At 39.6% G+C, this 12500-nt stretch overlaps 1 protein-coding gene across 9 annotated transcripts in view; it reads left to right on the top strand.

The window, feature by feature from the left end:
• The window catches only part of LOC113801796 (tripartite motif-containing protein 3), a 433201-nt gene extending 422252 nt beyond the window's left edge, over window positions 1-10949 (top strand). For all 9 annotated transcript variants that reach the window (XM_070121806.1, XM_070121807.1, XM_070121808.1 and 6 more), the window contains 12 exons: window positions 2753-2867; window positions 4325-4482; window positions 4803-4989; window positions 5107-5293; window positions 5960-6074; window positions 6238-6660; window positions 6867-7010; window positions 7119-7219; window positions 7433-7596; window positions 8109-8320; window positions 9014-9154; window positions 9297-10949. In XM_070121806.1, the coding sequence (XP_069977907.1) occupies window positions 2753-2867; window positions 4325-4482; window positions 4803-4989; window positions 5107-5293; window positions 5960-6074; window positions 6238-6660; window positions 6867-7010; window positions 7119-7219; window positions 7433-7596; window positions 8109-8320; window positions 9014-9154; window positions 9297-9449 (2100 nt within the window). In that variant the 3' untranslated portion in view covers window positions 9450-10949. The remainder of the gene's footprint in view (window positions 1-2752; window positions 2868-4324; window positions 4483-4802; window positions 4990-5106; window positions 5294-5959; window positions 6075-6237; window positions 6661-6866; window positions 7011-7118; window positions 7220-7432; window positions 7597-8108; window positions 8321-9013; window positions 9155-9296) is intronic.
• The last annotated feature ends 1551 nt before the right edge of the window (window positions 10950-12500 follow it).

Raw genomic sequence — 12500 nt, 5'->3', positions numbered from 1 at the left:
AGACAGACTGATATAAGAAAGAAATTGTAAAAAAGAGAAGTATGAAAGTAAGTATTAGCTGTATGTACAATCATCTTACGAAGAAACCATAACAGGATCGATGTTTCCCAATTAATACGTCAGGAAAGAAGACTGGGAATTATGTAGCAATTATCTGTCCTTGGTGCAGAAGGAGGAGAGGTTTTAAGAGGCAAAGATGGCGGAATACATGAGGTTAATAATTCTCTTGGTGGCGGATATGAAAGATAATTTATCTCCCTTTAAACCCAGCATCAGAGGAAGAATTAGAGATCTGGCTGGACACCGATTTCGTTGTTGAAGTCGCGCCCGAAGTGAGAGCAGGAATTAAACAACCGTAGAAAGGTGTGGTAATACGTATACGCTTTCATGTGCTTCAGACATTGGCTATCGTGTAAAGTCCCACGTTTTCGTAAAATTCGTAATAACCGTAGAAAGGTGTGGTAATACGTATACGCTTCCCTGTGCTTCAGACATTGGCTATAGCGTAAAGTCGCACGTTTTCGCAAAATTCGTAAATTCACTCAGTTCCTCCGCCTCTCGCCCGCGTGTAGATTCCGGAGGCTTGAGGCAGGGGTGTCGAGCACAAGGTCTATATAGACCTTGGTCGAGCACACGCCTCGCCACGCGCCTGTGTGCGGCCCGCGGCACATTTCAGGCTTACAGTCGACCGTTCTGCATGATTAATGAAGCCAGTCGTTCCTCTTTTAAGATTATCACTTACACTCTTATAGTTTGTTTGTATTTCTATTAATTGGTCTGCAATGAATGAAATAGTCTGAGTTTTACATCAACCATATGACCTTAATACTGCCTTAGTAAAATGTGGTTTTCATCTAATCGTGATTATCTAGGCCACATATTGTATACTAAGGTGAAGTGTAGCCTCTTCGGGTAAATGAGTGTGCCAGCCCTAGGGTGAGAGAGTAGTATAGTTTCATTAAATGCATTTGTGAAGCTTCTTGCCTTGGGTAGGAGTGTGCTTCTTTTTCTTCTTGTGTGTATGTGTGTGTGTGTGTGTGTGTGTGTGTGTGTGTGTGTGTGTGTGTGTGTGTGTGTGTGTGTGTGTGTGTGTGTGTGTGTGTGTTTAGCCGAGGTCTGGAGTATCCCAGCCATTCATAATTCTCGTGTGTGTGACGGTGTGTATCCCCCCCCCCCCCTCCCCGACTGGTTCATTTCTTGTCTGCCACATGTTGGACTCCGCCGGCCCTCCCGGCGTTCGGTGCGTACGTGTCGTCGCCGCCGTGGTCGGACGGAGCGGAACGAGGCGCGGCCGGGGCGCTGACGAGATCAATACAAGGTGTCCCGCTGCCTGACGGGGGATCCCGCCAGCTCACCAGGTGGCAGAACTTCCCCTCGATTTACTGGTGCGATTCCCGATACCTGTTGTGGCATTGATTGCTGGGCGCCTGGTCACGGGGTTTCCGGGTTCTTCGCGGTGGTCTCCGTGAGGAAGAACGCTGTTTAGAGATAACTAGTTTCTGTTTAGAGATAACTGTAGTTCTCTTAACGCGACCCTCGTGAGGTTTATTTTAATCCTGTAGGTAATTTGTGAATAATAACTTGGAAGAGTTTTGTCTACGAATCTACCAAGTCATACGACTCGAGAAATAGAACGTTTTCTTATGCGAATCCGAGTAGGTGGTGGACGGCGCGAGCATGTGCGTGCGCCGGGTGACGACGACTGTGTGAATGGCAGCGCTGGGTGGCAGTACTCTCCGCCGCCTCCCTCCCGCCCTGCGCTCTCTCGCTGGCCCCCCTGTGAGGCACTTGTGGATGGAGGACCCGACGTCTCGTGTCGATATATATGCTGCCTTGGGACTAGCGACGAGAGGTGTTTGTGAAACTGTACAAAGATAAGGAAAATACAGTAGCCACCATCAGTAGTCGTCACTTTTATCTTGTGATATCGAGTATTAGCGCTAGCGAGAGGGAGGCTGTTCATAGAGTTCGTCGGGTCCGTGATCCAGTCCCCTACCGGGCCCTCTGGAGTGCATCCCAAGGCGCTGGACGCAGAGTTCATCTCCCTCGCCGAGGATACCCGTGACCAGCCATGAGCCCCGGTGCAGTGCCAGCATCCAGGGGCATACCCCGCCCCTCCCCGGTAGGAAACCCCGCCTATCGCCTTTAGTGTTCACCCTCTAATTTATCTTCTCTTTCGTCGGTCTTCCTTTTTGCTCACCGCCGCCTTTGTTTCCCTGCTCTTTGTCCCCGAACAATGATGGGTGACCCGTGACTACTGTTTCCGATACCGCAGGGAAGAATCGCCCAATTTCCCACACTTATTTCCCTATGAATCCATTTATTTCACATCAGTTTATGCTTCTGAAATTTCACTTGACAATTTTGTGAACCCATTAACCGAATTGCAGTGACCAACAAGGCCCTTATTGGACTAGCAATTCAGAAATTAGATTATAAGCAATTTCGGCAGTCATGCTACTTACAGGTAACGAGTAGTTTCTCTGTCTCTCGTTAGGCTTACTGCTCATCTCGGGGAAGCAAACGAGCGCAGTTTTCCAGATCTTTGTCATCACCCTCGCTTGTATCGCCCTGTTTCATCTGGCACTTTCACATTATTAGTTGTTCCTCAGTCTCCGTGACGGGGTCGCCTCGGACCTCCTTCCCAGAGGATCCCCGTCCAGTCACGTGTCCTCAGGGTTAATGTGGGAGTTTTCGTGACTGAAAATAGTCTTCATGTTTGCATTATTCATCTTGATTTTGCAATCGACAGGATTCTGGCAGTGAGAGTCACAGTGTGGTGAGTCTGGCAGACAGTGAAAGCGGCGTGCCAGACACTAATGGTTTCCATGACGACAATACCACACTCTACTGCCCCTCTCATCAAGGTAAGTAGATTTCAGGTGTCATGGGCAAAAAAAAAAAAAACTTTATGTATGTGTAAATACATGCATTTACACTTTTTGTGAATATATATGTATCTATGTATCTATTTATCTATCTATATCTTTATATGTGTGTGTGTGTGTGCGCACGCGCGTGTGAGTGGATTTATGTATGTATATTTGTATAATATACACTATATTATTCATATTAATGTTATAGAGATGTGTATGCGTATATGCAGGTACATGCCCACTCATACACACACGCATACGCACACACACACACACACACACACACACACACACACACACACACACACACACACACACACACACACACACACACACACACACACACACACACACACACACACACACACACACGGGCGTGTACGAGTACAACACTTTACCCATTTTCTATATCTGGCCGTAAAGAGAAAACGGGTATTGTTGCGTCAGTTGAAAAAAAATGTAAGGCTTAGGAATTCTTTAGTAGTTGCGAGGGGACTTTCCGCACCTTCCCAAGTTGGTCGCGAGAGACGAGTGTGGAAGTCGGCATGACCGCTCTCTCAGAACCCGGCCGTAATCTCCTCTCATTTAGTGTCCTTTGAGTGGTATTAAACGAAATCTCATTTTATGGGTTTTAATAGAAAATGGCGTGTGGTAAAGATAAGAAGATTGTTAGGTAGCTTGTGTGACGTGAATTTATCAGAAGTGTGACCATCGATCGTTATTTTAAGTTGCTGAGAAAAGTAGAAATTTCAAGAGAATAGACAGAAGACAGTTGGAAACTTAGGGAATTACTAGACATCTCTTTAGGAATTATAAAAGTAATTTTATATTTGTATAAGACTGCATTTGCTGAATTGCTGGATTTATTTCTGATTTATTTATTTCTGATAATCGATATCAGAATGTCAGACCTGTATTCAGTGGAAAGCCTTATGCTGGAAGCTAAATTTAGAAAAATGTGCAAATGCAATGCGATTCAAAAATTAAATAGCCTAGAATTTTATCATTAATTGATACCGAATCGTCAAGGGAAGGTCACCTAATGCCGCATACGGAGTCTTGCGGAAGGTCATGCGTATTCTTGTGAAGGAGAGGGGGGGGGGGTTGCATGTATGTTGGGTTTGTGCATAAATGTGTTCAGGATTGTTTTCAAAGCACCTATGTATGTAATACGTAATGCAAACATGCATAAATGTTATATACACATGTTTATACATCTATGCATATGTATATACATATATATATACATATGTACTTATATATATGTGTGTGTGTGTGTGTGTGTGTGTGTGTGTGTGTGTGTGTGTGTGTGTGTGTGTGTGTGTGTGTGTGTGTGTGTGTGTGTGTAATCATCTCTACAAAGGTGTATGTGCGTTTCTCTCCGTACTTAACGATAAATATTTTTTTCTAAAATATACCAATACTAAACAGTACAAATACCTTTCCAGGCCAGACACTACGATTCTATTGTCGTGACTGCGAGACTGCAGTGTGTAGTAGTTGCACTGACATAGAACATCGCACACATAACACACTCCATCTCACCGATGCTGTGGACGAACACAGAGCAGCGATGCATCAGCTCATAGACAGAGTCACTATGCAGGTTGGTTGGATGATCCTCAGTTCAGGTTTTTGAGCTACTTTGGTGATAAATTGTACGAAAAGAATGTAGAATTAAGGACACTTCTGTGAGTAGTCATTTTATAGTGATCGATTTTATTTAGTGTAGGACAGAAGTTTATGCTTTGAGAAGCAATATTAGCCATGATCTTGAAAAAAAATCTTTAGTAGTTTCATATAATTTCAAAACAAACTAAAATTATTGTACCACAAATAACAACAATGTTAAACTGTGTATTAGATACTCAGTTCATCCTTTTATTTAGAAAATATTGAAGCTAATAACCTCTTAAACAACTACAGCTGCCATGTGTGAAGGAAGCAATCTGTGATATTCAAGATGTTTGCCATAATCTGGAGGAACGAAGGGCAGATGCTGAGAATGAAATCCGAAGGTGTTTCAACACCCTCCATGAATTGCTTGACAAGAGACAAACTGCACTTATCAACTTGCTCAACTCCATTGAATCAGAGAAACAGCAGACTCTAGGTAATTATAGATCCCTTGTTGATTTGTGTCTTCGTTTTATGCATCCATACCTGTGGTAGATGATGAGCAAAATTTTTATTTAGGCTAAACTTTACATGACCACTTTCTGCATCACAGGCAATCAAAGGGAAGAGCTTGAAGCATGGGTAGGAGGTGTAGAGAGTGGATGTGAATTCGTAGAGAAGGCCTTAACTCACTGCCCAGCCATGGAGGTCGTGCTGGTGAGGAAGCAGCTTGGGGAGCGACTTATGGACTATGCTAACATGAATGTGCCTCCAGCACCCAGAGAAAATAGTCATCTCAAGTAAGTAATACCATTCTATTCATGAATTACAGTGTAAATTTTAGTAGGTGTCTAGAACACAAATGTTACACACATAGGTTCAAATAAGAATGTATTATTTATTCAAGGTGAACTTCAACTTGGGTGATTTCAACTTCAATGTCTACTTTTGTGGCAGGCCCTTTGTAAACTGATCTGTTGAAGTAATTTACATCCATTTTCATTTTAATATTATGAGCTTGTTTTTGTTCTTTTTCAAGATTGATCATTGTCTTTTACTTTAACTCTTTAGGCATTAATAACTATGTTCTTTATTCATCAAGTATTACTTCTTTTCACATTTGAATAGGGTTTAGTTTGCCTTTACTGATGAATCAGTTATTAAACTTGTATATTATTTTTTTCTCTATAGAACATAGAGACAGAATTCAATAAATAATGTTATAGGTGTGTGTGTGTGTGTGTGTGTGTGTGTGTGTGTGTGTGTGTGTGTGTGTGTGTGTGTGTGTGTGTGTGTGTGTGTGTGTGTGTGTGTGTGTGTGTCTTTCCAATTTTTTTCTCTTTATCTATTGTACACTTACCTTTATTTTCTTCAAATCAGTATTATTCATTATTGAACTCTAGATGATTAGATTCAAAACTATTCAGTATTCCCTAAAGGTACGATCCCTAAATTTCTTTTATTAGGTTTGTTATAGGCAACATAGATCCTTTGAAGACAGCATTTTTGCATGTTGGAAGCATTCAAAGTAACAGCGCAGTACCTCACCAGACAAGCTGCACTGGAGAAGCCCTTCGACAGGTAAGAACTCCAAAGGGAATGTATGTAGAATAGAATTTTGCCACTTATAAAATGTAATGTTTCACTCAGAGTCTGTTGTGGAAAACTGCATAAGTGAATATTTAGTGTATCCGAAAAGTGCTGATCAATCCATCCAAATTATGCCGACTTACTGCTGTTTCAGGTCAGTGTTGGGCGACAGTCTATTGTAACAGTGGTAACTAGGGATCATAAGGGCGAAAAAGCAGCTTGTGGTGGTGCAGAAGTCACTGCTACATTGTCTAGGACAAGTTTAGCTGTGCAACGGCATGGCTCCAACTCCCCTCGTGCCTCTCTCTCTCCGCGTGCCTCGAGTAAAAGCCCCTGTGGTTCAAGGGAGGAAGTGTGCCAACCGCAAGTGCTTGATTTAAACAATGGTACATATGAAGTAGCATTCACTGTCCAGTGTGAAGGCACATACTCACTTGAGGTCTTGCTGTATGGCCATCCAGTGAGTGGCAGTCCTTTCACAGTAGCTGCAACAGCTGCCCTAGAAGAGGATAGTGGGAGTAGCCAGCGTTCAGTGCCTCCACATACTTTAGCTAGACAGACATCACATTCAACACAAGTAAGAGCTTTTATTTTGTTGAGGTGAATTATGTTTAGTATTTTCAACAATAATTGATATATACTTAATGGTAATAAGTATTGTACACATTTTAATCTCAAGTTTGATTATGTTTTATTTGCTGCTTTATTTTAGAATACTTAGATTATTTCATTGAATTCTAGTGTTTATTTATAACAGTGTATTGAACTGCAATCTTTCACCAGGTAACGTCACGCACCTCCAGAACTTCTCGCCGACCCCTCTCTCACCGGTCCTCTTGTTCACGAAGGACAAACCCCATTGAAGATGATATGCTGCTCAGAGTAGGAAGGAGGGGAAGAAATAGAGGAGAATTTGTTAATCCACAGGTAAACTAGGGTAAACTTATACTAAAGAAATTGGGCATTGATGAACACTGTGTACTGTATACCATGGCATTTGCATAAATGTATTTATTCTTTGATTCTCTTTTCCAGGGTATCACATACAATTCTATCAAAGATGGTCGCATTGCTGTTGCTGACTCAAATAACCAGTGCATTCAGGTGTTTACCTTAAGTGGAGAATGCAAATTAAGGTAATGGTTATTCTTTAATACTGTCCATTTACATTATTTATTAATGACATCTGTATATAGCCTACTCTTTTTTTTTGTATGTTTGCTCATACACTGTAATAAATTGAGTCAAATATTAAATTGCTCTTGAGGACAACAATGCAATGTCTATGCTTGTTGAAGATTTTTGTTGTTAAAGTAAAGTCTAACTTATGACTGTACATCCCTCAAAAGGTTTGGAGTCCGGGGTAGAAGCACGGGTCAGCTGCAGAGACCAACAGGAGTAGCAGCTTTACCAAATGGCAATTATGTTGTGGCAGATTATGAAAACAAGTGGGTTTCAATATTTGAACCTTCTGGAAAATATGTCAGCCGTATTGGTAATGGGAAGCTTCTTGGTAAGTTACTGTATGTGCATTGTAATATTTGATTTTAGTTTCATTTTTTGTATTCTATATTTTCATGATTGATGTACATGTATTAATCAAGAACAGATTGCAGAATCTTGAAATTTATCAATTTTTTATATAAATGTGTAGTCTGTTTATGGAGTTTTATAGTTCATGTGATATATATTATGATTCTGCTTAGATAATTTCTTCAAGTGTAATGCATCACAAAGAATAAAGAGAAGCATGATCTTGAAAAACACAGATGGACTATTAAAGTATTATGCATCTTTCCCTTCTTTCAATCACTCTTTTTGACATTTTATTATCATCAGAATCCAATATCAATACCTTTATCTTAGATATTTCTCATAGAATGTTAAGTTAAGTTATTAGAAGGGGTCATCTTGATATTTTTACACATTATTTCTTGGTGCTGTAGGAAAAATCCAGTAAGGCTCTAAGAAGTCAAAAGTTTAGCTCTGCAAGACTATCTATTGTATAATCTTTATTACTTGCAGGGCCAAAGGGGGTCTGCGTTGACAACAATGGACACATTATCGTTGTAGACAACAAGGCATCATGTGTCTGTGTGTTCCAGCAGTCTGGTAAATTACTCACCAAGTTTGGAAACCGTGGAACTGATGAGTTTCAGTTTGCTGGACCACACTTTGCAGCAGTTAATAGCAAGGGACAGATTGTGATTACAGATTTCCACAATCATTGTGTTAAGGTAAGGCTGCAAAGTAAATCTATGTAGTAAATGTATGCAGGGTTATATCCCAGTTTTCTTTCAAATCTTTGCACGCAACTGTAACCTTATGACACATGTCACATAATGTTTCAGTGTATTTTACTTTGATATCAGTATGAAATGATGAGCAGACTAAGGACTTTATTTCTGTTCTTAATGTTTGTAGGTTACTTCATTACCTGAAGGTGACTGAAAATAAATGAACTACTATATTTCATTGTTTTGTATGATCATATTCAGTTTTTAAAGCAATATGTTCCACTTATGCAGGTAGTGATATGAAGACAGATTAATTATCAAAGTTTTATTTTACTTATGTTATCTTTAGAGATACATTTGAAATCATTACTGGAAATAAGTAACTGAAAGTGAACTATGAGAACAACTTTACATCTTAAATCATGAAAATGCATTGTCACTCTTACTGTGGTCCTCTGTTCATTGGGCTAATAGAGTGATAAAATTATAACCTTACCTGACTCTAAAAGACAGATTTTAGTCAATGGCCTGCAGAATGCCTGCATCTGCTGTTGCAGATCAATGCAACTGGCTAGGCCAAGAGAAAATTGGCAGAGGGGTAGACTTTAAAAAATCTTGCAGTTGCAAGTAGGATATATTGCATATATACACCTGTTTTATTTATATTAACTTTAATATTTGTTTCTTTATCAGGTATTTGACAGTGATGGTGACTTTTTATTCACCTTTGGGACCAGTGGTGAAGGCAATGGGCAGTTCAATGCTCCAACTGGCATTGCTGTAGATTCCAATGATAATATCATTGTAGCTGACTGGGGAAATTCAAGGATTCAGGTTAGTTATCAGTATTATTTGGGGGCATGTAAAATACAGAATTGTGAATGAAGCAGAAAGAAAGTGTTGCAGCGAAAAAAATGTTTGCTACATAAATGATCAGGGAATTTCAATTTTAAAATCATGTATATTATTTTTTCAGGTGTTTGATTCCCAAGGTTCGTTTCTGTCATACGTAAACACACTGGCTGACCCACTCTACGGTCCTCAAGGAATGACCCTCACTCCAGATGGCCATATCTTTGTGGCCGATTCTGGAAACCACTGCTTCAAAGTATACAAGTATCTCCAGTAAACACAGATCTTTTATAATAAGGGTGATCACTTCATTCCTGAGTTGTTTAGAGTGTTACTGTTGTGAATCCTGTGAATAAGTTTGAATGCTAATTTTTTCAGTTTTTGTGATAGTTTGACTTTTTTTTTTTTTTTTTTTTTTTGAGTAATATCTGAGATTTAATTCCAAGCAGAAAACACATATACAGTCAAAATAAAGAATAAATATGGGCAAAGGGAACTGAATCAAATATAAATGATCATAAGTAGATTCAACATTCCTTATATTATTTTTGTATTGTTGCCTTAGGGTTTAATACATGAAGAGCACTAGAAAATAATATCACTAACCCATCACTGTGTATAGGTTAAAGATGGACCATTTCTTTCTTCATATATTGTGCATCTTGATTCAAAGTATCACATCCTTCAGTACATATGATTACTGTTTTGTATGGTTCCTTTTCAAGATAACTTAGTTTTCAGTAGAATTTGTGGGGTGATCAGCACAAGATCTTCATATTTCCAAAAAAGGCTGTGGTGCTAAAGTTCCAGAAGCTTCTGGATTGATGAACTTTATAATACACAAACCTTATTGTTAGGTAATCATAGACTATGTAATGCTTATTTCATGTCCCGAGTTGTAAAAGATATTAAGTCGGCTTCCACTACTGAATACATGGTATGTTTAACAGTTAACTGGACAAGTCTTTCATGTAATAAATCTACAATACACATCACAGTGGAGCTATGAATAGGGGTATGCAGAAGAATCATCCAAGCAGACCTGTGTACTGAAATCATGAAATTAGAATATTTGACAATTATTGAATTCCTTTTTTATATATCTAGTAATTATCAGTAAGATATCAACACCCTGATTCATATATTCAAGGGCCAACACCCTATTTACATCTTTTGATAAAGACTGTAACAAATATTTTTATTAATAAGAGGAGGGATATGTTATTTCTGATATAATGAGCAAAATTTATTTTTTAACAATATATAACTTAAAGATATTTTACAGCAATTATTCTCGTTTTAAACATCTGGCTACTTGCAAGAGATACATGCAATTATCTATCTTCATTTTACTGTTTGATAAGTGTTCTCTAATATAAACTTTGTTGGCTTTTTATCATGTAAGGTAAATATAACCTAAAAGTGTGTTTCAATTGTCAAATTATGAATGCTAATGTAATAAGCTTCATTAACAGTCATTGTATGACCATTTCAGTATAAGAGGAAATGACCATAATTCTGACTATGACGTCCCCAGGAAGACAACTTGTATAATAGTAGTTGCTTTGTGTGATCTCTGTAAGTCTGCAAGCTAGACTAAGATGTGTATGAATACTAGTCTGATATGTATAGATTTGTATATATAATGTCATTATGATACACGTTTATTAGAAAACATTTACAGCTTATATGTTTATTCATAACATTATATAATGCAGTTTATTTGCTTTCAAAAATCTGTGTTGCCAAGAATCACAATAAAGTTTTGCTGGAGGAATCCCTTCTTATTCCCCTTTTTTACACTGACCGAACCTGATGCTTTTTCACATACATTTTGGAGCAGTATTTGACAAAGTCATGATAAGGTCCATTGTATGTGCGTATCAGCTTACTTAAGAACAATACATTAAACTAGGTTGGAGACAGTGAATTGATATCCGGAAAACTTCATGAAATATAATAGGTAGGTAATATGACATACTTTACAGGAAAAGTAATAGTTGCTAGCATTAGGAAACTAAACAGAATGTCAAAACATTCTTCAGCAGACAAACGGAATCCTGTGCACATTTGTTCCCTAGCTTCTCTCAGCTTTTGACTGAGATCGGGAATCGCCCTTACCATGGCCTCAACCCTTGCTTCAACTAATTTTGCATGGATTTTTCTTCTTCCTCTTTCTTTTTTCTTCTTTCTTCTTTGCTTCATCCCTTTCCTCTGACCACTTCCTATAGTGTGAGAGTCATGCTGAAAGGATGAAAGACTGGCTGCCATAACGGCCTCCTTATGGCGACCCTGAAGGGCAGACCGTTTCCTTTCCCCACTTATTTCAGGCTCGCCATGACCAACAGTGAAGATTCTTTACTCTTATTAGGTGCATGAAGGCTCACCCCTTCATCAACTTGCCAATCTAAATGTAATTTATCTGGTTTCCCTACCTCTACCTTGGACCACAGCTCCGACCCTCCTCCCTCCTCAATGTTTGTTGTCGACTCTTATCTATTCCGAATCATCCACCCAGATCATTACTTAACCTTCAGAATACACCCTTCCTCTCTCCCGTCTTCCACCTCATCTCGTACTCCCCCCTCCCAAATTATTACTATTCTTCATCCTTAATCTACTCCTCCCCACAATACTACCTCACTCCACACAACCCCCATCTTCCTCCCGCCCTCGTCCTTCTACTGTTTCCACCTCTGCAAACCTTTTGAGTACTCTTTTTGTCCCAGCCAAGTGGGATCCATTCTTTGATTCCCTCTACAACCCCCATACTCTGACAATATCCTCCTCACCCAACCATGTCCCCAAAATATAAGTAGGCAAAGTTTCCTGTTGCAGTTTTTCCGATCATTCACGCCTTGTTACAGTTACATCCGAGTCCCAGCTCATGCACCATCTACCCTGACTGACTTCACAGGCAAACCTCTTCCTGATCAACCTCACTCTTCCCTTAATATTTGTACTGGAACTATTTCCGTCTCCCCTACTACGAGAAGGACTGGTCAGACTGAAAACGACCTGCTTGCCTGCCTAGTCGACTATGATCCGTGGCAGTACAGTGCTACACTATTCCTCACAGAAGCCAGCATAAGCCCTTCGCAAATATTACCAAGATTAACTTCCGTAGACATGACCTTCCCCAGTAAGTTTATTACATTGGTGGTGTCTAGCCCTGTCCATATCGACCTCTTCTTCGTCAATGTCAAACACTGTTGCTCTACAGCCCGCTGCCCTCTATGTGCCCAGCATGGTCATGACCAATAGACAATCTAAACATTCCACCCCATCCTTTACCACATCCTGCCCTACCTTTTCCTCTACTCCTTGG

Source organism: Penaeus vannamei, chromosome 5 (genome assembly GCF_042767895.1).
Source record: "Penaeus vannamei isolate JL-2024 chromosome 5, ASM4276789v1, whole genome shotgun sequence".
Taxonomy (NCBI): Eukaryota; Metazoa; Arthropoda; class Malacostraca; order Decapoda; family Penaeidae; genus Penaeus; species Penaeus vannamei.
Note: the sequence above shows the minus strand (reverse complement) of the source record. Positions and strands in the feature narration are given on the sequence as shown.